This window comes from Watersipora subatra, chromosome 11 (genome assembly GCF_963576615.1).
Source record: "Watersipora subatra chromosome 11, tzWatSuba1.1, whole genome shotgun sequence".
Classification (NCBI taxonomy): domain Eukaryota; kingdom Metazoa; phylum Bryozoa; class Gymnolaemata; order Cheilostomatida; family Watersiporidae; genus Watersipora; species Watersipora subatra.
In genome coordinates this window covers 37,067,329-37,094,883 of record NC_088718.1, presented here as the reverse complement: position 1 = coordinate 37,094,883, position 27,555 = coordinate 37,067,329, and the positions used below count along the sequence as shown (strand labels likewise).

The following is a 27,555-nucleotide window of genomic DNA, read 5'->3' as shown; positions in this document are numbered from 1 at the left end:
TCCACAGGAAACATACCTGGCAAAGTAGGACAATTACTCGCACGCTAAACTTCGGATCAGGATCATACTATTCCTAACATATCTTCCAAACTCTGTCAGTATCGTCCATAGACTTGCAATGAGTTGAGAAGCAGGAATGAACTTTACTCTCAACGGCAGCACAACTTGGACAGTACCACATATAGTTACTCAAACTGATATTATTAATCTGACGGTGCATGGATTATGCGGGTTGCTGGGAATCATCTCAAACGGCGTAACTATAGCCATAATTCTCAACGGAAAACGATTTGGACAAGGAATGAAAATACAGCTAATCAATTTGGCTGTAGTAGATTTTCTGTGCGCCTTACTGTGTCCAATAAGTGGGTTCATAGGAGGGATTGTGACGATTAATTACTTTCAAAGTAATATTTTATGTGTTCTCCACCAGTTCCTTACGACAGTGTTTTTTTGTAACAGCCTTTATTGCACCGTCGCCATGGCGATAGAACGCTTTGTTGCTGTCTTTTATCCATTAAAAATTCACACCTATTCTCGACGAGGTGTTATAATTGTCATTTTGATCGGTTGGATTTCTTCATTCGGATTACACGTTGACATAATACTCTTCAGCGCGATTCATAACATACCAGAGTTTGGTAATATTCGTATGTGTCTCTCGAGAAAGGCTTCCAAAAACATTCTCTGGAGGTTGGTTAATATCCTCAGGTTTCTCTTACCAGTCGCCATATTGCTTTTCTGCTACATTTCTATCGGTTTCAAACTTGTGAGGAGAAAAACTATTGGCGAAAGACATATGTACAGCGGGCAAAAAAAGAACCATCAGGTAAGTACGCCTGCCACTGTCTGAATGTAAGTGCTATGAGATATTTTTATGATCGACTATAATTCTCATTGCAGTCAGTTCTTCGAAGCTGTCTAATGTTGCACTGAGCGTGTTCATGGGTACAATCTTTTTAGGGATTAAAAAGTCAATGATACAAAAGATCGCAATATTTTTTGTCAAATTCTATGAGTTACTATAGATTTATTTGTTAAAAAGCACAACGTCGGCCAATAATAAATGATCTGTGTGATCATTTATTATTGATATAGCCAAGGTCGTGCTGATTTAGTTGTTTGGGGACAATTTTTAAGGTAAACTATTTAAAAATTGCCACCATTTAAAGAGGTATCGCCAACTGTATAAATAATCTAATTTTGGAATGATGATTTATTTCAAACCAGTCAATTTTCAAAGTGAGCAATACTGGAACTAAAATGCACGGACCTTCGAGTTTTATAACGAGTTTATTCCATGGCCTTCAACGCACACGGACATTCATGAAATCTATGTTTCTAATTATCACAAACACAAAAAAGTTTTCTTTTAAGCTAGAACGTACAAAAAGTATTTACAGAAATTTACAAGGCTTTTAACATAATAATATTTATAGTAATTATATTGCGATATACCGCGGATCGTCTATTTGCAATATAAAATCGAACCATCTGGGGATTTTTGGAAATCATGAAGCTCTAAGTAAAATAGATAGTGTGTACTGATTCTTTACCATCTAAGCATCTAAGTTTTAACTTGTATGTAATGTTTAGTTTTTAAAGGTGTTCCTACGAATTATTATGTCTTGCTCAAATGCTATTAAGTATGGTTGAGTTTCTCCTATCTCTTGAAAAATGAACTTTACAAGATTTTATCAGAAAGTATCGGTATTTTTTTACCATTTGCGATGGTTTTTGATGTTTGAGGTGATCTGACTGCCAGGATATTTCAAGATTAAAATCGACAAAACTTGATCGTTGTTAAAACACTCAGACAAAAAATATTCGAAATGACATCTCTAGTTGCTCTCGTTGTTATAATTGATATCGGCTATTGCGTTCTAGTTGCAGCATTACGTGCTAAGCGCGTCTTGCTTTTATTTGGCCAATCTCGCTGCAAATATAGACATCATAATTGCACTTTCACTTGATCTGATCGTTTTAACCACAATCAAATTTTGTCGATTCTAGTCTTGCAACATACAATTGCAAATTATAAAAAAAATACTTTGATGAAATCCACTAAAGTTTTGTGCAAATTTATTTTCAACTAGTCAAAAGAAACTCCCATAAAGGCATCACAGGTAAATATAGTTGACCATTTGTATTGCTCCTTTTGACTGAAAGGTCAAGCAAGGCTAGAGATTTAATTTCTTTGTTGTACAACAAATGGTTAGCTAAATGGGAGACTAATATACATGCAGTCTGAGATGCACAAGAGGTATGCTTATGAATAATATATACAAACCTTTGTATGCAGGTGATGAGTGGTGTCTCATATTAAAGCATCATACATCAATCACTAGTGTTACATGCTACGGATTTTTGTCGTATTTTTCATCTTCGTAGCATGTAAATGGTTTCAGACGTCGCATATTTAATTCTTCGAAGCGATTCAAACCTCCGATTCAAGGAGGAAGGTGTTTTTGGAAACATTGTATCAGACATTGTATGATGTAAACATCAATGTTTGTATTATTGCATAAATCTTTGCGATCGAAGGTTGGATTTTCATTGTCTTCATTGGTGAAGCCGTTACAGCATTCCTATTCACCTCTGTTTTCACGGCTCGTGTTTTAGAAATATTGTCTATGAAATAAAAAATATTAAATCCGAATTTGAAAGAAAAATATCCGCACACTTTGACATTGACATTTGACTTTAGATGCAATTTAATCGTGTCAGCCGCGATATAAAATACACGCTCCGCTGTAGCTAAAAACACAACAGGCTAATATAGAAAACACGGAGTTGTGCGACAATTTTTTCTTAGCATGTAAACTCGTCAGCCGCAAACAATTGGGAGTTGTGCGACCACTCCTGTGTATCATGTAAATACATCCTCCTCATTCTTGGGATCAAAACCACAGCTAGAAGCTCAAAAACTTGTAGCATGGAACATTAGTGAATATGTACATGTACTTTCCTTACAGGGTTAAAAAACTGAGTGTAACTGCTTCAGGTTCATATTGCGTATTTGGAACCCCAATCGTGAAAACTAAAAGAAAAGTATTACATAGTGACATAAGATGTTTGGGCTGTGTTTGTATAAGCATGGTGATTTGTAACCATTCCCAATGCTGTAAGGTTAGCCTGTAGCTAGTTTTTTCTGGCTGTCCTTCGAAATCGACAATGATTTGCATCTTAGCGATGAATGGTTGGGTCAGGCATTAAGATAGAGTCGAGGTACCCTGTTCTCTGTATCTAACACTTCTGGAACTGTCAGATTAACTGAAGGAATGCATGTCGCAACACGTCCAGCCTGACAGCCAGGTAGCCATTTTACTTGCCCAATTTCAAGGACAGAGGTGGATCTTTGTGTCATGATGTCAGTGTGGTACATAGGGCCTCCAAGTTATGGTCTAGATTCAAAATAACCAGCAATTTGGGGTTGGAAGCTTGCTGAGAGCTTTTTGTCAGATCCACATTAAGCAGGACTCAAACCACCAACCCCATGGTTGACAGTCAAAGATGCTACCACTAGACATAAAATGTATAAAATTCTATATTATGCAGACGCTATGACAGTTACATGAATGATTGCTAATAATATAAATTGCAAACTTATTTGACTTTCACCCAGGTAAGGCAGTACAAAGACTTGATCTCTCGTATGCCAAACTATATGTCTATAATATGTAAATACTAAAAAATGACATACTGCGAATCAGCAGAGTAACTAGGTATAAATTGGTTTACCATAAATCAGCAAAGTTTATATAATAGTTAAATTACCATAAAGATAAATACAATTTATTGTACAATGATACTGCAAGAACTACGAATCTCTTTTGCTGACATACACAAAATGAACTAAAATGGTTGATTTGATTGACAGACAGCATCAGCGCTGTCTGCATAAATAGGTTATACAGACAAGCACCACCAAGCTATCATATTGTGGTTAATGAGATGGTAATCTCATGATGACCGAGAGATCAAAAAACGAGAGTTTTTTTACACACTATATTATTAGCTGCCCTCCAGCATCAGAAAATGACTTCTGTAGAACCACACTTCGCTGTTGACCTCAATTTCTGCTGAGAGATTGCCAGCTTGCAATGGATATCTTTTGCTCTTTAAGTTGAACTTTACTGTGTTTTTGAACCGCAATAGCAACCTGCTAATATCATGAACTCTGAGTTGTGAATAAAGGTTTTCTTCGAACAGCCTGGTGTCCTCCATTTTGCATACATGGCTCATCTTATACTCTACAACACCAGTTTTTTAAAAAAATTTTTAAATTTTTATCGAGTTTTTTTTAAACCTTTAAATATTCCCTATTAAAGGTTTTTGACGCGCAGAGGTGAGATTTTTAGTTTAAACAGGAAAAGGTGAAAAGAGGTGGTAGGACTATCCTTTTGATGAGACCTTTCGATGAAATGCTGCATAAAACAAACAAACCATTTATGTTATTTCTCTCTGTTACCTTTTCATTTGGTAGATCAATTGTAAACCAGCCTTTAAAAGTAAATGCTTTTAAAAGCTGGCTCCCACTATATCACCTAATTTCACCGTTCACTTTGATCATCATAGCTGATAACGATGTTCACACTATCACAAAACCATTCGCGTTTGCATCAGCAAATACTTCGTGACAGTGTTATCATTTTTCTTTTTAATTGTCCGTGAAAAAACATCTTTTTTACGCGCTTGAATCAAAAACTAGTCTAGCAGCATCTATCATAAACGAAAATAAATTACGCTGTCCATGACCGCGTATTACTACTGCAAAAATGATTCACATTGTACCGACGGTCGTCGATGTGCGGCGAAATAACGGGGAAAGTTTGACAGATGCAAACTTTGCCTACGTATCCGTGTTGGTTCGTCGATTTAATCGATTTACAACTCACATAATCGACGATGAACACCAAAAAGAAAACGCCGACATATAGCGATATATTGTGAACCAGTTTTCTTTAGGCATTAGATGAGTGGCTGGTTTTCGAGAACACCTGAACTCTTGAACTCTATCAAGAGAGTAATTAGGAAGTAAAGAGAAGTAAAAATAGTAATACAACTAATAAGCAAATGGTTAAGCGAACAACAGCAGATGAAAAAGTGTAAACAAAATATATACAGATGCCGCAAATGCATCTGCCTTAATAAACAGAAATAAACACGAGGCTGTGTGAGCTAAGATTTTCAGAGCGTAGTACTTGAGGCTTGTTTTTTTGCAATAAAGGTTTCTCTGCACCAAACATATTTAGTATTTTAGAATCTAGGATTTTGCAATATGAAAACTTGCAATATGAAAACTTTTAGCTGGTTAGTTAGCTTTTCAATCTCAGAAGGCGCAAGTGGGTATTGTATCAGCCTTCTGGTGTCTTTGTGGAAGTGCTTAACCAACCGAAGCTATGCTACTTACCCCCCCCCCCCCCCCATACTCTCTCCCACTTAAACCACAATTCGTTCTTTTATCATGGTATTAGTAGACTCAAGGGGTAGAAAAAGCCAGAAATGTTTATTTTTATGGCTTTATATCCATTAGGCTAATGTCAGAATTAGTAAAGAACATAGTCACAAAGTTGGAACTGCCAGTGCATCCTTTGGAAAACTTTAAAATCGTTTGTGGAGGAACAAGCGCCTAACCTTTCGAGCTATGTGTAAAGTATACATAATTGTAGTCTTAACAGCCCAATTATTTTAAGCTGAAACTTGAACAATCTACCAAACGCAAGTGAAGAGACTTCACACAGTCATGATAAATCTCATCTGGGCAGATAAGGTCAAGAACACTGAAATCCTAAGCTGGGCTGGCCTTTCATTTATGGTGGACATCCTAATAGAAAAAAGCTTAAAATGGATGAGTCATGTGCACAAAGCCATGAAAGATTACCAAGACATCTGATATATTCACAACTCTAGGAAGATGAATCAGGGCAGACCCAGGCTGAAATACAAGGATGTAATATAGCATCACATAAAGTTGAGGAAACTAGACACAGACAGATGACAAGAGAAGGTAGAAAACATAGTTGCATGGAATTCAGTGATAAAACCCAAACTATAAGACAGCCATTATTGAAATGACCAACTGCATGGGAGAGAAAGAGGTCTCAAATCTGAGGCAGTTTACATAAATCGGTTTGAGAATGAACAGCAGATGGAATAAGACATCTAACAATTGTTTGACCGACAGCCGCCAAAGCGTTGTAATGCTTTATCAATGGTATTTATACTGCTTCAAGGTGCACATGGTATATTTGGGTTGCAACTGTGTATCTTCCATGATTTTCAAAGAATTATGTAAGTTTGACCTTGATTAGGCCAACTGATATTATATGATGACCAATATCAACCAGTGAATGATATATATATATATCTATATAATAATATATAATATTAGGTGAAGCTGCCATACAAGTTTTTTTTTATAAATATTCTATTATTTTTAAGCTGAGACATCTCAGCAGTAGCTACACGTATATAGCTATTGAGTTGGGTAGATGCACAATTTTTTCTTTAAATTCTTTAAGACTGGTTAACCCCACATTGCATTGGTGATTGTCTGAGATAACATTGTCCAAACTATCTCAAACCGTTCGCATTTGCATCAGCGAACAGGTCGTGATCAGAGCAAGATCGTTTACATTACACAATGCGATTGTTGAAATAATGAAGTATATTAGTCTCGCAGCAACTACCATGAATGGAAATTTAGATTGAACAATCCGCCACAGTCAATCACTATCACTGAAGTGGAGCACATGGCACAGACTGTCACGGATGCTCGACAAAATATTAGGAAAGTTTTACAGCTGCTATATTTGATGACATATCCGCGTTGTCTTGGCGATGTCATCGGCTTACGGCAAACGAAGTCGACGAATGGCTACCAAGAGGAAAACGCCAACACTTGGGAGCTCAGTGAGAATCATCCTTTCATGGATCATTGATAAAGTAATTGCCTTGTCTTTCTCACAGCGTGTAAGACAACATGTAGAGCCTAAAGGGGTGGTCACATGAAAGCCGAAACGAACTAAACGCCGCAAAACGATGTCTCTGTTGGTTGTAAACTGTTCGGATGAAGACATTTCTGGCCGAAACTAACCATTTCGGTCCTGCTCGAAATTTCATGGCCAAACCCTTGCTCTTATTAGCTGGTTGAAATTCTAGCGAGCATGCATCACATTTCTCCTTAGGGTGTGCAGGAGCAAAGTTAAAAAAGAAATGGGACGATCTTTTTATTTCTTTAAATAAATAACATGAAGCAATTTACGACAAGGCTCACCCAAACTTGTGATTGTGTTGCATAAATGTAAGATGTTGCACTTAAGTTTTGCATAAATGTAAAAGAATGGTTGTAGTTTTATTTCGTGTAGAGTAGAAGTAATGTGTCATACTCATTCTGATGAAGAACCGTTGACTGGTTTATTTATGTAAAACCACAGTACTATAATAAAGATTGTTTTTGTTTGTTATGTACTCAGCATCGAAAAACATCCATATGTTAATAAAAAATATAATTTTGTCGATGGGAAGGGTTGGCAAAATCTTTGTATTGAGTGATTTATTTTGAGCAGCTGAACGATCTTCTGATAAATCTGCTGCGTAATTATAATTAATAATTGTTGCTCAAAGTTTTTTGTTTACAATAGAAATATTTAGCTCAAATACATAATAACTACTAATGAAACAGTCTCCTGTCTCCATGCTTATGGTATCTAGGAAGCGAAGTGACTTCGGATGCCGTGTGAAATGTGGCTTAGCCGAACCAAAGTAAAACAACCTCCGAACCAAACCAAACCCAAGTCGGTTCGGCCATCGTGTGACTACGGCTTAACTCTGGACTCGATGAATGCTTATTGCATGCCCTATTCTATGATAAATAGTTTTTTGGTATTTTAACATCACACTTCTTTAGGATGTGCATAGGAAATATGAAAGTGCTCTTAAGAGTTATTCTCCTACACTGATGCAAATGATATCACTGTGGCTGGGAATACTGATGCTATTGGCCAGCATGTTGTATTGACAAATCAATTAACCAGAGAGCATGGACCTCAGTTGTGTAAAAGTGATCAGTTGCTTGCTGGATGCTCCATAACTATTAGTGAGATGATATCAGTAATGTTTGTGCAGCTACCTGCAATGTTATATAGTGGAACCTCGGTTCTCGAACATAATCCGTTCCAGAATATTGTTTGAAAACTGAGTCATTCGAGATCTGAAACAATTATTTCCATTAGAATAAATTTATGTTAATTTTAATCCGTTCTAATGATGTTATAAGATAAGGATGAGACGAGCTAATCGCCGTAAATATCAGAGTAAATGTCTTTTGTGACTTTTTTTAAGGTATCCTTGGCTGTTTGATCGGCACTGCCACTTAGAGTCTTGCTGCCATCTGCATAGCCCCACATTCCTTTCGATAACAAAATGTGTTTCATTTGAAACTTCCATTTTTACCCAGTTACTACTGTCAAGCCTTTCGACACTCCGTTTATCACTAATTGCCATATTCATCAGTTACGTAGTATTGAAGTCTCTGGGCCCATAATCTGTTGAAATCTTTTTTTATCCCAGCAACCACTTTATTAGAACTGAATACGCATAATATAGGTATGATAACATACCCTAGGACACTTATGTATTCGCGTCATCTAACTGTCGCATTTTCGCGGAGTCATCCTCTTGCGAAAATTTCATGAGCGAAACTAAGCTATCTTAACGAACGAGCGAAAACGCGAAATTAAATAGCTTTGTTCATTAATATCCACAATAAAATCGTCATATTAGAAATACAGGTCATTTTAGTGTGTGGTTGGGCTCATTGGGAAATTTCTGGTAAACTTGTTATAGCTAATACACCAAATGAGCAGCATGGCAAAGCAAATTAAGATAACAAGTTTTTTTGGAAAAGCCAAGACAAATAAAGAACATGATATCAGTTTAGTCACCGAATTCGTAACTGATGAGGATGAAAATCTGCTAGGTGAAGTCATAAAATAGAATAATAATTATTGTAGTGATGAATTTTATTACCAACCAAAAACAATAACAACCCTCACCAGGTCCAACCATGTTATACTGTTCTGGTTGTGAAGTTGGTTGTTATCTATTTTCTTCTTCTTGGGACTTGAGTGTAAAAGACATGTGAAAGTCATGACGAGAGGGACCTAGATGTCATTGATAGTTCAAGAAACTAATGGCAGCAAGCGATCAAATTGAATTATCGATCTCACCCACACATTTCTATCTGCGGTTTACAAATACAAACTAGTCCCAAATTGAAAAAAAATTTTTACTAGCGAACTGAACCTGAATCGGAATCTGAAAACCTGAAAACGGAATCTAATCTGTTTGTTCCACTGCATTATTTTCACGTCACTCTATTTTTGCACTCATCAGAGCCGCGAAATTAGGTTGCAGCAAAATTTTACTCTGTGTGCTATACTCATGAAACTAAACTAGTAGGCCAACTAGCGAAATAAAAGTGTTCTAGGGTAGCAATATCTAGTCTCAATAATAACTGGTAAAGTAATTAGCTAGAGTCAGTACAGGCAGTAGATAATAAACGAGGCAAAAAGAGCATACTTGTAGACAGGGTATGAGTAATATTATAAAAACAAAATTACACTAAACAACATTTAGGGCAACTCGACTAGCGGAGTTGCCTCCCTAGCCAATCTCCTCCGTAGAGGGGATGGCGTCCCAGACGATTCCTTCCTTTTTGTAAAGAGTTTATGAAGCCTAATTTGCTTCTCCCTTTGTTAACGAATGTTTCTATGCTGTTTCCGAAGCTATTCTTATTCTAAAGCAAATGCTCCAGTTTGGTCAAGGACCGAATTTATGTTCGAGATCCGAGACAAAGAAGAGCATTTGAGAACCGAGGGTCCACTGTATTTTGATCAAAGAAAAAATAACGCTATGCAGTAACAATAAAAACTATGCCATGTACAAAACTGGTGCAATGCTGTATCGCTTCAGTTTGCCTTCATTTTTAGCTTTATCATCACACCACATGGCTCCCATGAACCTCAGCATAGCCAGCCATTAGGTTGAGTACTAAGCAGTAAAATGTTTGAACAGCATAAATTACATTTGATTTAGCATTCCATTCAGTTTAGTCACGGCGTGGTGGAAATTATTGCGAAATTTTCAAACGCCCAAATAATGCAACACTAGCTAGTTGTCTCTTAGCAAACATCATGTCATCATTTTTTAACTGCTAAAAAAAATTTTTGCCGGAGCCATAAAGTTCATTAACTTTTCCTATATTTAGCATAGTAAGGATAGTAAACATTCCTGTCTCGTTATTCAATGTGTTTGCTATTGCCTAGAATGGATCAATCATGTGAAACTCTGTTTATTATGAAAAGCAAAGAGATAAAGAGGCTTTTTCTTTGGAGTAGTTAGCAGTTAGAATTCTTTCTCTTTTTTGACACATAGCCATGTTTAAGGTGTTGTTTTCGTAACTACTAGAGGCTCAGTGTTTAGTATATATTTTAAAACTTTGAAATTGTATCACATTAGTTTTCTTTCTGCCTGTCAGAATACGAAGCTGTATATCCTAAAATAAATCTTACTGTGCACAAGGATTAAGCTGCATATGGCGGTTATTAACAATGACCTTTTAGGTGGACTGACTCCCATTTAAATATGACTTCATAATAATAAGGGTATATTTAAGATAAGATGTACTTGTCTATTTTGGTGTGTGTATGTGTGTGACAGGGAAATCGTGTCGCCTCGTTACCATGCCAACAGGACAGTGTAAGACTCTTCCTCAAGTAAAGGTATTAATTGTTTTCTTATACGCATGTATGCCAAAGATATGCCTACTAACTACTAATTGACTTTTGAGTTGTCTTCTTTCTCGCTCCTTCAATATTAATCATATTAATCTCAAGCATTCTATCAAAGGTCAAAGGTGATCAAATGAGAAGTTAAACATAACTGAGAGTAAAAGTATGATGAACTCTTACGATTGAAACTCCTATAAAGCTCCTACTAAAAGAAAAGGGCATACAGTAGACACTCCTACAATATAAATAATCCATTTCAGGAACGTTTACATTATAGGGAATTTACGTTATACGAACAGTGAATTATGTGTAAATTGCCTTATCCGTTTCAAGGTATTTTCAAACTTCCCCTTTTGGCCAGACAAAAAAGAAAAAAACTAGACTTAGCATTTTCATTTGCTGGCCGTACTAGTCGGTAGAGCTAGCAGTATTATTAGTTTGCATCGACAACTTTTTCCTTTGTCTTATCCTTTCTCTCGTATTTTATTGTTCATCATCGTGGTAATTATACATCAAGTTAGCTGAGTTAGTTACATTTTTGACGTCATTTACAATGATTTGTTTATTATTTTAGACAGCTAGGTCTATTCTACAAAAAAAACTAATAACAAATATTTTATAGGTCTACAAAGAAGTAAAACAAAAAATAATTTTCGCAATAATAAGAACGTTGTGTACCTTCTCCTCGTCTATCTGTATCTAGGATGGTCAAGGTTAGGATAAAAATACCTTTCGATGTTACTGCAACTCGTGACGTTCAGATTGGTAGACCGACACCGTACCACTCGATTATATCTGAACGATTGTGCAGCTATTCCTTTTCTCTGTTTTGTTGACACATCTGACGATCTATCAAGAGAACTAGAATGTCATGGAACTTGTATATGTAATAGAGATAATGCTATAGGCCTACGTACATCATTTTGTCTTCGAAGTCCAAAACCTAAAGAAAGCGATGCTTTAAGGCTAACTATGAGATTATTGTTGTCCATATCGAATTTGAAATACCCTTATATGTTATTTTCTGAATTATTTTCAGAATTTCTGAATAATTGTGTACATACTTATTATGTGCACTATCAGCACATGTGATGATCTCTCGTGGAATACTAGACTACCAGGTTACTAGTATATATAGTAGAGATACCCTTATATGTCATTTTCTCACCCAAGTGAAGTAAGAGAGAAACTGATATTTCCAAGGCTAGCTGAGATTCCTGTTATTCAAATATAATTTGAGAACTTGCACCGATTTGACACTTTACGTTATATAGAACTTTTTACATAATACAAAGCAAAAAAATTAAATAAATTCTTTACATTATGTGGAGTTGCCAGTATAGAAAGTATAAGTTTTAGGATCATTGACTGTAGTATTTATAGCAAACACGCAATAAAACACTCTCTTGGCGAAACCTTTTGTATCATGACCTCTTTGTTACTACATACTCATTTTTTCCATAAAATTTTTTAGTCAGTTTAAACATGTTTTGATTTTATTAAGTTTATTTTGAAAAATTATTACTTCTTGCAATTTGTTCACTTTATTGTAACCAGCTCTTGAGAAGTCAATGCATCAGGTCCATCAGTATATTTATACATAAGCGTAGAGATGGGTTTGTGGTCCTTGACCTCACTCGAGTTGGCCCATATAACAAAGTCTCTATTCAAATAGTCGTAGTGTCCTTTGTTCATATCTACAGTCATACCTCGACTTACGAGCTTAATGCGTTCCGAGACTGAGCTCGTATCTCAAGTTTCTCGTACGTTGGAGCACTTGTAAGTTGAAGTATTGCTGTATTGCCTACAAGTAACTAGCCAAAGAGTTGTTGTTCTTTGATGGCGTGTACAACCAAAAGAAAGTGGCATGAGTGGATGAGAAAAAAAATCTTTTCCTTTCTGACATGTGACAAATTATTACAGGTGCTTATAATGCTGGCAGTAGTGGGAATTTTGGCAACGGTAACTTGGTCACCTTACATGCTTCCGAGTCTCATTTCTAATTTCACAAGTGAGGTATCCGCTATCCGGGAGCCAACTGTCAGCAATATGATCTTCTACACCCTCATGCTCTCCAACTGCTTTTCTGCCAATCTAGTCTATCTTATATTCAGCAAAGATTATAAGGTGAGCAAATTCTATTCTTATATCTAGAAGAGTCATGAGTTTTCAAAATAGTCCATATCAAAGCCATGCAAGAGGCCATTTTATGGACAGCCATTTTCAGTTGGAAAACATTACAAAAACAGAATAAAAACGAAATTTTAGTAGATTTGTTTTGCCTATTTATTTTGTTCATTTAAATGCATAAAACACCCGAATAAAAAACAACAAAAGAAGTAGCTCACTAATGAAAGATTAATTTTAATCAACGGTTTGTAGCTCCTGGCGCATTGCCAGCACTTTATTCAGGTAATATGTTTTTTTTTACAAAAGGTTCACTGGTCAACAATGTTCATGAAGTCAGAATTGCAAGATATTTTGTGTGACTTTTAGTACTTGAGTCACTTAATACAGAAATGTATTGTTAAAAAATGCTGTTGAAAATGTTTCACAGTAAACCTGTTCACTGTTCTCAATTTAGTGAAGCCAGAACCTCTGGTTGTAGGAAGTCTCTTATAACTGGTCATCATAAAAACATAATCTTCTAAAATTAAAATGCATTATTTGAGTAGAGACTGTTTGTTTGGAAAGTGTATGGTAATATAAAAGTGTTCAGAGTGATCCGTTGATCCAGCTCAAATATCTGCTAGTTGCTATATGCTAGTTGCTATATGCTAGTTTCTATACGCTAAAGTTGCTATACACTAGTAACTAGTTTCTATACGATAGTGGCTATATGCTAGTTGCTATACGCTATTTGCTATACGCTATTTGCTATACGCTATCTACTATACGCTAGTTGCTATACACTAGTTGCTATACGCTAGTTGCTATACACTAGTAACTAGTTGCTATACACTAGTTTCTATACGATAGTTGCTATATGCTAGTTGCTGTATGCTAGTTGCTGTACGCTAGTTGCTGTACTCTAGTTGCTAGCTAGCTATATGATAGTTGCTATATGCTAGTTGCTGTACGCTAGCGGCTAGCTGAATATCCACTGCTTAAAACGTGTGATCTGTATGAATCATGGCAGAGGTGCGCTTATGCTACATGCAAAAAACTAAAAACAACAATAGCTTTTGCAAGTCACGCTACTAACACGTCTGTTGCACCTTTGTTCCTAATTCCTTAGAGTATTAGCCCTCAAGGAAAACTGTGGATCTGAACATAATCCTTCCATATTTCTCAACAGCTGTCGCTGATTAAGAATTGAAAGTTTTAAAAACAAAGAATTCGTGAGCCCAGGTAAAGGCAGTCGTGCTAAAGGAAGCAAAATATTTGAGATTCGATTCTGTTCCTCTCCTGTGTGTGAGACGACTTCAGGGGCTCAAAACACATCTCGCTATATACTCCTGCAGACCTTTTGTCATAGACATTTTCCAACAGTGTCACCAATATGGCTTTTCTGACTAATCAAATTGTGCAGTTACGAATTTCTTATCTTTTTAACACAGCACCTGCGTTAGACCATTGAAGCACTCATCACACAATAACTCAACTTGTGCAAAATTCCAAACTCACATCATCCCGCACAAGGATAGGAGTGAATGTGTGGTTATTTTCTATTTGGTCATTTGGCTACCAGAAAATCAGTCATATAAAAATATTTGCGCCTTATAAATAAATGAGCAAGGCTATACTATAGTACAGTACCAGTACTAGTACAGTACTAGTACAGTACTAGTACAGTACTAGTACAGTACTAGTACAGTACTAGTACAGTACTAGTACAGTACTAGTACAGTACTAGTACAGTAGTAGTACTAGTACTGGTAATGTACTAGTACTGGTACTGTACTAGTACCAGTACTGTACTAGTACTAGTACTAGTACAGTACTCGTACTGGTACTAGTACTGGTACTGTACTAGTACCAGTACTGTAATAGTACTAGTACAGTACTAGTACTAGTACAGTACTAGTACTAGTACTAGTACTAGTACTAGTACTAGTACAGTACTAGTACTAGTACTAGCACTAGTACCAGTACTGGTACTAGTACTGGTACTAGTAATTACTAGTACTGGTACTAGTACTGGTACAGATATTTAGTAGAATTCATATACTGCTTGACTGATCTAAACAGACTATATAAAACAGTCAGATTAGGTACATTGCTGTAAATTAAATGCATAAAACCAAATAGGTTTATCAACTGGAGAGTGTTAGCTACTAACAATGCACAATATATTGACTACACGAATAGGCATATAATGATATACACTGTACCATTGTGCTCTTCGTTTGATTTGAAAAAGTATACTAAAAATGAAACATTCAAGGACTGTACAATGATACTTTTACATACAAATGCCATAACAAAGAATTCAAGCAGATATTTGATACAATAGATACAAAATAAATGATAAATAAATAGTAAAAATCTATGCTATCAGTTTAAACTTTGTGTTGTAGTTAGTTATAGTAGGTTATCTCCCCCATCTTTATCTCCAACATCAAACCTAAACATTGCAAAACCTACGCTTCTATTCATGTGCCTCCTAGCTAAATTAACAATAAGAACACCTTTTGATTGATTATTAATTTTTTTCATAAACTTGTACCTTTAACTATTTTAGTTATTGAATTTGTATTAATATATTTATTAACAAGCTATCATAGGTTTTAGGATTGTAAAATGAATTAATCCAATTAGAATGTATGATGTATTTTTTTAATTGAAGATGCAATGGTTTTCGTCTAAGAAAAAAGTCTTGCAATTAATTAGCTTCATATGAAGAGGCTTGACAATTCCAACAAATGTATCTATTTTGAACAATCTGACTAAAGCTTGCAAAAACTCAAATCAAAAACAAAATTTCTCTCAAAAATATAATCTTTACATAAATAATGAAACATTTTCAGAAATTTTTGGGTATTATGATAAATTGTGGAAATATTTGCTAAAATCGGACATGAGTCGATCTAGTGGATTGCTGAAGCTACGTAAAGCGCCGCATATAGCGACGCAGCGACGCGACTGTGGCTGACATTGTAATAGAACTTATTTAAAAGGATTTTTGATTTGATCGTTGATATGGAAAATATCATCTACTAACTAAAAAGATTTGGGTAGTAGAAGTAATGAAGCAAGCCGGTGTTGGACAGCTTTATAATAGACAAACATAAATTGATGGCGTTGACATTACTTGTATGTCCAGCAGGCTGAAAGCTCATCAACTCTTGTGCCAGAGAGAGCATTTATAATGGTTCACGTATATCGTTCCTTCTTCCGGAAAGCCTTTATAGTGCCTCGCCTTACTACCTATACTGAAACATTAATCACAGGCTACAGAGTAAACTGATCTACCAAAAAATTTGCCTACAATAATTTTAGGATATTGGGTTATTATTTCCCAAAGAACTGGTCAGTTATTTTTTTAATCACAAATCACAGGGTAATATTATGGTTTTTGAATTTTTCAATTTCTTTTTAGGATGGATGAAAAGGTAAATAAGAACCCATGACTATTGTGCATGATAGTCAGAACTAGAGAGGCACTTGCTTGGTTGCTGTCTATACAAGAACTGTATTATGTCCATATATCCAAGGCATACAATGTGCCATAAAACTTGATGAGACAATAATGCAACCAAGGTAAATAGGCTGACTAAACATAATGACCAACATAATGGTTTTCTCGGCATGCTAATGAAAACATACAATGTGTGGGAACTAAGACACTACAATCCTTTCCTTCTTTGGAAAATAAACCCGGTAAATGTAATAGCATTTAATTTCACTCAACTGGCTAATTTAAATTTTGATATACAGCATTGAAAAAAACCATTCACCATAAATGTCAAGTAAGCATCAGCTAAATCTAATTGCGGCACACCTAAGCTAAAATATGAAGATATAAATGTATAACTGTGTTTATAAGCACTACTACTACATGAGCCTCAGTGTGATACAGGATTGCCAAACCTAAGAGGTGGAGCCCTTGACCTTTGAACCAGTGGTTGGGTTTGAGTGCACTTCCCAGCAAACCCACCCCCATGGGATTCAGACTGGCCAGACTGGGCGCAGTTGTGATCGTTAGATTCTACACATCGCTTCGCAAAAGACACATTTCGTCTCACTACACTACCACTTTCAGCATTCTCACATACAATTTCTGACCCTACCCTTCCTGTGACGTAGAACTTTTCATTACCAAAGTTTGCATCTAGTTTGCTTTGTTTTGGTTGTTTTAGATAGACACTGTCACCTACTGTGATTTGGTTTTCGACTGCCCCATTTTTTCCTTCCACATTGAGCTTAGATGACAACTTTTTCAATGCATCATTATCTGCTGCTTTATCGTGTAATGTCCTGTCAATGTCAGCACTAGTAGTCTGCACGGAAGGCAGCTTTGTTTTCATGTCTCTACCAAACAGCAGTGTATAAGGTGCAACACCTGTAGACGAGTGGGGTGTTGAGCGGTATGCCATGAGAAACTTTCGCAGCTCAACTGACATATCAAGGTTGTTCAATTTTGCAATTTTTAAAGTTTTCAGTAGTGTTCTATTGGTCCTTTCTATTTCACCGTTGGCCTGGGGCCACAGAGGTGTTGTAGACACCCACCGAATTCCACAGTCATGCATATACTTCTGCAAGACATCTGACACAAACTGTGGGCCATTGTCTGTTCTAAGGCTGTCAGGGAACCCGAACCTTGAAAATACTGTATCTAAGAACTCGATAACTTTGTCTGCAGTAGTGGATCTAAGGAATGCGCACTCAAAGTATTTGCTGTAGTAATCAATAACAGCAATCACTGACCTTCCATCAGGTAATGGGCCTAAGAGGTCACAACTTAGCTGCTGCCATGGCTTGCTAGGAAACTTGCTCATTGACATAGGTTCTGGAGGATCTGGGGCGGACACTTTTACACAGTCCATGCATTTTCTGCAGAACTTTTCTGCCTCATAATCCATTTTAGGCCACCACAGTTTGGATCTCAGTCTTTGTTTTGACTTCACTATGCCTTGGTGGCCCTCATGAGCTAGTTCAACACACCTAGGTCTAAGGCTTAGCGGCACAACAATCTTGTTATTACGTAGTAGCACACCATCACACACACTCAGCTCTTCTTTGATACTCTGATAGGAGAGCGCACAACTCTTAAAATCACTCCGCTCAACAGCTCTAATAACTGACTGTATCTCTAGACAGTCCTTAGTCGCTGAGGCAATTTCACTCCATGTTAGAGCACATGGTACAGACTCCCTAGCGATTATGTTTATGTATTGTTCGGCTACAACTGAGGCTATGCTTTGCTTCCCCATGTACTCTGCATTGGTTGAGATACTCAGTCTAGACAGGGGGTCGGCAAGATTACATTTTCCTGGTTTGTGGACTACCTTATACCTAAATGACTGCAGCCTTAGTGCCCACCGCTCAATTCTAGGTGTTGGTTTACTCGATGCACTATTAAAAATAAAGTCAAGAGGCTTATGGTCAGTCACTAGCTCAAACTCAGTGCCTAACAAATACAGCATAAAATGTTCACATGCCCACACCAATGCTAAGGCCTCTTTCTCCGTTTGACTATATTTCCTTTCTACTGCAGAGAGGCTTCTATGACCGTAACTAACTATCCTCTCAGAGGCACCTTGTGTCTGAATAAGGATAGCACCGAGACCATAGGGACTTGCATCTGCTACAACTCGAGTAGCAGCTTGGGGGTCAAAGTGTGCTAATGTTTGTGCTTGTGACATTGCATTTTTGATGAGCTCAAATGCCTTTTGTTGTTCATTGGTCCATTTGAAGGCCTGGTCTTTGTGTGTTATGCGTCGTAGTGGTTCAGAAATTGTAGCAAGATTTGGCAAAAATCTGCCCACAAAATTTACCAAGCCAAGAAAACTCCTACAGTCTGTCACATTATCTGGTCGCCTAAAGTTGACTATAGACTCAACTTTACTAGGGTCTGCAGAGATACCTGCAGCTGAAACAATGAACCCTAGAAATCTAATAGAAGACATTCGAAAAGCACATTTCTTTCCATTCAGTGTCAGTCCTACTTGTTCTAACCTACAAAGCAGGCTGTGCAGTCGTCTATCATGCTCTTCAGCGCTAGACCCATATAGAATGATATCATCTGCTAAGTTTTGCACCCCTTCCAAACCTACCAGTGTCTGCCTTATTACATGCTGAAATATCTCAGGGCTAGCATTTGCACCTTGTATTAGACGTTTATATCTAAAAAGACCAAATGGAGTAATGAATGTTGTTATGTCACGTGAGTTAGGGTCAAGCTCAACTTGGTGGAAACCTTGATTGAGATCTAGCTTAGAAAACACTTTCGCACCCTCTAACCCAGCAAGCATTTCCTTAACAGTAGGGACAGGGTGTCTTTCACGAAGGATGGCCTTATTTGCCAGACGCATGTCAATGGTTTGCCTAATCTCACCAGAGTCTTTCATCACACATACAAGTGGGCTCACCCAAGAAGTACCCACCCCCTCCACTGGCTCAATGATGTCATTGGCTAACAAATTGTCTAAATTCTGTTTAACCTTTTCTCTATATCCGAAAGGTAACCTACGTACAGGCTGTGCTACAGGAGGCACACTATGGTCTACATGAAACTTTACAGAAACATCCTTTAATTTCCCTACACCCTCAAAAACCTTGGGGAATCTATCTACTATATCTTTGTGACAACCACTAACAGCATATACAACATTTTCATTGATAGACAAAATACCTAAATCTCTAGCAGTTTCATAGCTCAATAAACACATGGTAGCATTGCTAAATACATATAGTTTTGTACTCACTACTCTACCATTAGCAGCACATGCAACATTAGTGTTTATTTCTCCCTTGAGGTCTAGCCTGGTGTTACTTCCATAAGCAAACAGTTCACGGCTAGTAGGAATCAGTGTTGCATCCTTGTGTATCCGATCGTATGTCTTAATGTCTATGATGTTGGCGCAAGCTCCTGAATCGATCAAAAATGTCACAGTCTTTCCGGCTACAGACAGTTGTACTTTTGGCATGCCACTTGAAACTCCAGCTATTTGTTGGCTACACTTTGTCGACGTTGATGCCTCACCAATTGTAAATAGTTGATTCTCCTGAAATTGAGTATTGCTACGTTCGGTTGGAGTTGTCTCCTCACTACCAACTGTACATACTTTCTGTGTTGATGAGCTGTTTGTACAGTATTTCGAGCCCGAGAAATGCCCTCGTCTTTTACAAGTGTTACAAGTTCTACCTCGAGCCTGACAGGATGGGTCACTTCCAATATGGCCTCTGCGGTTGCACCGGAAGCAGATGACATCTTTGTCTTTACCCTGTCGAGGCTGACGATTGGTTGTGTTACCAATCCTGTGTATACCATCAGATAGGACTTCGGTTTTGTCTTTACTCGCTGTGCCACTGCTACCATCAGCATACAACTCTGCCTCTACAGCCATCTTAAGCACTGTGTCTAAGTCAAACTGTTTATCATTAGGTATTCTAACAAGACATGAAGCAATGTGAGAATGGTTGATACCTCTTCGAAACTGTTCGACAAGGTTTTCGCTGAGATTTGTTTTAAAGTCACACCCTCTCGCTGCTTTTCTTAGCCTTACTACGTATTCATTTACCTTCTCATCTGGCCTCCTCTCCACTTGCCTAAACTTTTGGCGCTCTAATATAGGATTTGTAGAGCCTCCGTAATGATCTTTGAGAAGTTTTGTCAGTTCATCGAAAGCCATCTCACTAGGCATTCTTGGACTGCACAAGTCCCTCAGCACACCATACGTGCCTGCAGGTAGACCCGCGACCAACACATGCACTTTGTGTTCATCTTTAGTCTTGCTGACAATGAAATAACTGTTTAGCCTTTCTACATAACCATCCACCTCTCCCTCTGAAAATGCTGGAAGCCCTGCCATAGCCATGGTCAGTAAACGGTCTCTATCGCAGATCAGCGGTGTGTAATCCAATGGTTTAATCAAAGCGTTAGTTTAATCGTCGTCGCCAATATTGTGCATGATAGTCAGAACTAGAGAGGCACTTGCTTGGTTGCTGTCTATACAAGAACTGTATTATGTCCATATATCCAAGGCATACAATGTGCCATAAAACTTGATGAGACAATAATGCAACCAAGGTAAATAGGCTGACTAAACATAATGACCAACATAATGGTTTTCTCGGCATGCTAATGAAAACATACAATGTGTGGGAACTAAGACACTACAATGACCTAAACATATTTCTGCCAGTGAATTTCTTCAATTTGAGCCTCAAATATTTCTGATGACTATATCTTTATATTATACAATAGTGTTCTTCGTTTTGGTTAAAATACGAAAACGATAGAGTTTTTATTTTACATTGACTAAACTCCAGAAATACCAAATTGGTTTTCAAAACATTGGCGCTTGAGCAAAATTTTTAGCTGATTCCAAAATAACTTTAGATAAAAGCTTTATGGTAAAAACTCTCATTTTAACAGCAAAAATACCGCGTGTTAGTCAGTATAAACTTTTTGACATTAGTTAATTCTATCACAAGCAAAAGATTTTTGTAGCAAAAAGTTGAAGGCCTCAAGGGCTAATTCTGCAGTCGCCAGGAGAATCTTTTGCCAACTGAAGAATACCAGCGATGATAACTTCGCCATAGCGAGAAGATTTTCTCACATTTGCTTATACTATGTAGCAAAAATAGCTTTGTACGAGCAATTCGATTACCTTTTATACAACCCACAAAAACATTACAGAAAAAATAGTAAATGAGTAAACATCATAACTAAGAGATCAGCCTGAGTGGATGCTGACGAGCCAGTATAATGAAGTTGGCTGAACATCAAAGGCCTAGAATGTCAGCTTGTGTACCCATGCGGTTGATAAAGTGCAAACCATGCACTGACTCAACTATTAAACATCTTAGTATGACCCACATATGCTGAATAATAAATGCATGAAAATTGCATGCACAACCCACAAAGTATTATTAACTACCGAGTTGATATTTAATAAATAATATTGGGCCTGTCACTGAGAACTTTACAAAAAACCTGTTTTGCAAGCTAAAATCAGTAAATATAATTTTTTTGGAAGGTGTGATTTGGATGTTAGCCAGAAAGACAGCACAAGTGTAACAAGCTGACCATAAAATGAACAACTTACTTGCAACAGTAACTAATGTTAACAAAGTATTCACTTTGTATTTTGAACTTATAATTTAGTTTTAGGTCAATCTTTAAGAGGTATCTTTCTACTTTGAAGGTTGACTTGCAACAAAATTCACATAACAGTTATTTGGTATCAAAAGATTCACCATGTCTTACTCTGTTGTGTTGTAGGTGCCAAATATGTGAAAATGTGATTACACGCTCTTAAAAGCTCAAAAACAAAAAGCCGCCATAGATTGGAATCTCTTTATTTCTCTGACGTTGTCATTACAGTTTGGTTATTGTTTGTCACGTGATGTTCTCACGTGTATTGAAAAACCAATAAAAAGTTCAATATAAGCTTATCGTAGCACTAGTTTATGACAAACACTTCGGGTTTTACCAAAGACCCCGTATCAAATATAGATGCTCGCTACTTTACAGTTTTGTTTCGGCTTGGTCTAATCGTCAAGTCGTAATCTGATCATGTGACCCAATACTTCGCAAATAATTTCTGCAGCACTTTTCGATTATCACAGGTGACCAACAGGCTCCTCATGATTATCAGACAATGATATGTACTCCTTCGAGCTAAGGTTAAAAAGTTTAACGATTTTTTACGGTAGGTTATAAGATATCAGTGCTAAAAGTGAGAGCATTACAATGACGATAAAATAGACGCATAAGAACAATAGACATGGTTTTGTTGAATGCGTGAAGTATATTTGTGAAAATATTTCGACGAATGAGGTTGCATGAAAGTGTAAACAGAAACCATCCTGTAACAACTACATCCCATTAGAGCCGTTTTGGAAAGAGAATCCAAACTACGGCGGTCTCATGATGGCTGCGATTAACTGTTCGTTTTTTAGCTTTTAAGAGCTTTTAATCAATTCCCATATATTTTGCACCTACAACACAACAGAGTAATACACGGTAAAACTTTTGATATCAAATACCTGTAATGTGAATTTTGTTGTAAGTCAACCTGTAACTTAAACTTTAGTTTTTAGCACATATTAAGGGGGTGTATTTGTATACTAAGGAAGCGCGCAAAACTCTTTAAACTTGTTCCAATTATGAAAAGCTAACACTTGGTTTTTTGCATTTGTATACACCGGTGCATGCCCACTCACTTATTAGCGGTTACTTCAATGAGACGACGCTATTTATTTCATTAAAACACTTTATTATTCACTAATGTTCTATTTTCTACTAGCTTAATTATGTGGTTACTCTGTGCTTTCCATAGTTACTAATCCTTGCTACTTTATCATGAGAGGCCACGGTCTTGCACTTCACCCGGATATGTGTCATAGCTTATCGTATTCACTGACCATTTGGCGTAGGTGCTTTGTGTCTGAACTCAGTCACACATGTGATATTTTGGTCTCATTTTACAACTATTGTACTTAATAACTCCTAAAAACTTCCTAAAAGACCACCAGAACTTTCATGGAAAAATAATTACTAATATCTACATGGTGGAAAATAAACTTACTCAAAACTTTAGTAGGTTTTATCAAAAACCAACTGTCGCTTTCTATCTTTTGCAATAGTTTTTGATGTTTGAAGTTATCTGACTGCCTGGAAGATTCAAGATTAAAATGGTTAAAACTTCATCACGATTAAAACGCTCAAAAGAAAAATGACATCACTAGTTGCTATAGTTAATATCAGCTATTGTGTTGAAGTTGCAACTTAACTCATCTCTATTCTGTTGGTCTCTGCAACTATAGATGCCATCATCAACCTTACGCTTGATCTAGATATTAGGATATCTAGGATATTAGACAGATAACATCTTGAAACAAGCACCTCGGCTAGCACAGATCTATTATTATAAAACAACCAGTTCAGGAAACCAAACTGATTATCGTCATGAAATCATGGTCGCTGCTGGACATCTGGCCCAGTCTTGTGAAGGCTAAAGCAGACTGGAGAAATATCTAGTGATTTCATCGGGGTCGACTCTACTGGTGAACATGAGCATATTCATGTGAATAAGTAGTGCCTAATATTCAAAGATGATTTAGCTCTGATGGTCAGGATGTTTCAAGGTTGAAATCCACAAAACTTCATCGCGATTAAAACCCTCAGAAGCAACGACATCACCAGTTGTTAGGTGTTATTGGTCTCTTTGTAACTATAGATGCCACCATCAACCTTACGCTTGATCTGAGTGTTTTAACCGCGATCAAATTTTATTAATTTTAATCTTGAAACATTCTGACAGTCAGATCTTCTCAAACATCAAAAAAATTCTTAAATGATGGAAAAACTACGGATGCTTTTTGATAAACTCTACTAAAATTTTGTGTAAGTTCATCTTTACTAAAAGCACTCAAAGTTGCATTTTATTAAAAAAATTTGGATGCTTTCCTTAAATTAAAAACCATTTAATTAAAAAGTGCAACATAAAAAAACTCCAGAGCAATGAGAATTTTGTGTAAATTCATTTTTAATGGTAAAGGTGTCTTGATAAATTCACTAGCGACTAATTGGTTGATTCATTGGCTTACCGCTGTTCCGCTGATGTGATCGATAGCATTTTCTCTTATCTCTGTGATCATAACATTTTCTCTTCAAGCCTCAGACAATAAAGAGAGTTTTAAGCAGAAAAATATGAATAACGAGCTTGGGTAGTTTATTTGGATACGCAACACAATATAAGCTGGTTTCAAAGGAAAGTTGATGCAATGTAATTAAATTGTTTTATAAAAATCGTCGTAATAGATTTTAGGGCAAATTAAGAATCAAGGTTTCACTTATACATATGTGTCATTTGTTCAAGTAAGTCAAAGGGTTCTCATAGCAACATGTGTCAACTTTGATGATTAACTACAATAATCTTTAAAGCGGAAAGCATCCGAGCTGTAGTTGTTGTCATGATGCATCAAACCTTTAGCTACACATTAGGATAATTGCTTAACCGCCAGCCGCTCAATTTCCAAATACTCATCTTATAAAGTTCAAACTCACAAAAACCAACCTTGACCTATTAGAAACATAAAATGATTATCGTTTGATGAAGTATGAAGCTGTGAATATATAATCTTATTATAAAAGTATTAGGGGTCAGAAGTATTGCGTAGATATGGTACTTGACTCAGTGAGTACCACAAGCTGACTTGTGTGGAATGACTCAGCAGTTTTTGAGTATGGCCAAAAACCACAGCTTTAGCAGGCATTGCACAAAAAATTGCTGCTTAGTGACTAAGTAATTGATTAGCTAATCCGGCAGAGATGTCAAACTCAATTGTACAAGAGGCCAAAACTCAAAACACAATCTAGGTCGCGGGCCGAACAGGATAAACATTTATTGAGCACACTAAAACTAAATGTTTTTGGAACAAAAAAATGGATAAAAACAGACAGAATTATCATTCTGAAACAAACTTCAGGTTAAATTGACCCCAGAAGTAGGTCAAAAAGAGGTCAAGAAGTAGGTTAAGAAGAGTGCCTTGCTGCCTATGCAGCAAGGCAGCTGAAGCATTGCATTATGGAATATGGAGTTATGTGCAGTATTATGTCATCAGCGCTTCATATCAATGGACCACAATTGACAATAATGTAAAATTAGCTTATGGGCCAGATCTGATTACAAGGTGAGCCGGATTTGTCTGTGCTTTAACGGAAAGAACTAATGCCCTGTCTGCGTTGAGCCAATAGAAAACATGTTTACAGCCCATTCTGAGCACAGTTTCCGCTTTGTGTCAGATGCATTACACCTATATATAATCATGAGGTATATAATCATGAGGGGTGGAGGTATATAATCATGAGGGGTGGAGATATATAATCATGAGGGGTGGAGGTATATAATCATGAGGGGTGGAGGTATATAATCATGAGGAGTGGAGATATATAATCATGAGGGGTGGAGATATATAATCATAAGGGGTGGAGGTATATAATCATGAGGGGTGGAGGTATATAATTAAGAGGGGTGGAGGTATATAATCATGAGTTATATAATCATGAGGGGTGGAGGCATATAATCATGAGAGGGGAGACATATAATCATGAGGAGTGGAGGTATAAAATGATGAGGGGTGGAGGTATATAATCATGAGGGGTGGAGGTATATAATTCTGAGGGGTAGAAGTATATAATCACGAGGAGTGGAGGTATATAATCATGCATATATATTTATGCATCAACTATCTACCGTTATCAAAATTATTACTATCTATTATTTATTAATTAATTAATAATTAACTTAAAAGATTAATCAAATAATTATTATTAATTATTGTTGTTTGTTGGCACAGCATGATGTTAAGCTGGTGTTGGTACACTCTTTAAAAACTCAGGTCAAAAAAACTAACTTGGGAAATCCAAAACCTTTCAGAGTATTCTAGCTGATCCCAGTAGTGCAGCAAATTGCTCTTTTGAGATTTCCTTCTTGCGAACTTTAGTTTGGTCAGCCTTATTATTATTACCAACAATTATTATTATTATTACTATTAATAATTATTGCAATTATAAAGTCTACGATGCTTCAGTTGGAATTCTTTTTGCGTAGACTTGACCAACATCTCAGCTAGTGTGAAATTATTCTTTGTAGATGGACATGAAACAGGAGTTACTAGGAATAAAGAAGCAAAAAAGACCATCAGCCATTTCAACAGACACCAGAAGTAGACTGTCTACACTGAGTGAGCTTGTATCTGCCAGACCTACAAGCAGACAAGGAACTAAGTCCCTTTAGACAAACCTCGAACAAAAATATCTGTAAATAAAAATTAGCACTCCTTCAGATACAATCGATTAAGCTCATTGCTTCCCAAATGCTTGTGACTGCCATAGATGGAACCAAGTTCATATAGATGCGAACAAATTTATTTAAAATACATGATTTACAGCTCTATACACCGTATCTATGATATCAGGGGCTGAGCGCAAAATTGTTGTAAATTCTCTTTCGTGCTACTTGAAGTTACAACAATTTTGCGCTCAACCCATGATAATAGTCTTTCACTCAGTGATTCTCATCAACTCGTGATAGATTGTGAGAGTTGTCAGCCCTTGTTTAGAGAAAATACAACTCCTTTAATCCTTTTTTTGTGATGGTCAGCAGTGCTATACATGTACTAACGAACGCCTTGGTATATATAAAATAGTGTCAAGCAGCCTTTATGACTTGTATGTCATCAGACAAAAAAGAAAATACCCAAATTTGTGCACTCCGAAATATAAACATTACAGTATAAAATCACAACACATGCGCACACTCCGACATGGGCATTTCATACCTTTCATGAAGATGCATATATTGTTTTCACAAAGGTTTGCATAGACAGGTACAATTGAAGCAAGACTTAAGAGCTCAGTGTAAACTAGTCAGAAGTCAAATGAAGCTGTCATGCATTTCCATAGAGCTCATCCACATTCGCCACAAGTTTTTATCCTTACGACAGAGTTATATTTTCAACCTCAATGATATTAACCTTGTTTTTGTTTTCTCCCCAAATCTGTTGATTTAAGACTATCCTATACTAATGGAGAAAAATTATCTGCTTCTAAATAGGCTGATTGATAGCCTTACAACGCTAC

The 27,555-nt window shown here is 36.7% G+C and overlaps 1 protein-coding gene across 1 annotated transcript; it reads left to right on the top strand.

Moving 5' to 3' along the window:
- Positions 1–27,060, top strand: LOC137408568 (tachykinin-like peptides receptor 86C). Its single transcript, XM_068095144.1, has 3 exons — positions 1–829; positions 12,720–12,923; positions 26,567–27,060. The coding sequence occupies exons 1-3, from the start codon at positions 137–139 to the stop codon at positions 26,708–26,710; spliced, it is 1,041 nt and encodes a 346-aa protein (XP_067951245.1). The 5' UTR covers positions 1–136; the 3' UTR covers positions 26,711–27,060.
- The last annotated feature ends 495 nt before the right edge of the window (positions 27,061–27,555 follow it).

Excerpts from the sequence above, each read along its gene's own strand:
- LOC137408568 (XM_068095144.1), top strand. The coding sequence starts at position 137 with ATGAACTTTACTCTCAACGGCAGCACAACTTGGACAGTACCACATATA. Across the intron at positions 830-12,719 it reads GGCAAAAAAAGAACCATCAG|GTGCTTATAATGCTGGCAGT; the intron begins GTAAGTACGCCT and ends AAATTATTACAG. Across the intron at positions 12,924-26,566 it reads TATTCAGCAAAGATTATAAG|ATGGACATGAAACAGGAGTT; the intron begins GTGAGCAAATTC and ends TATTCTTTGTAG.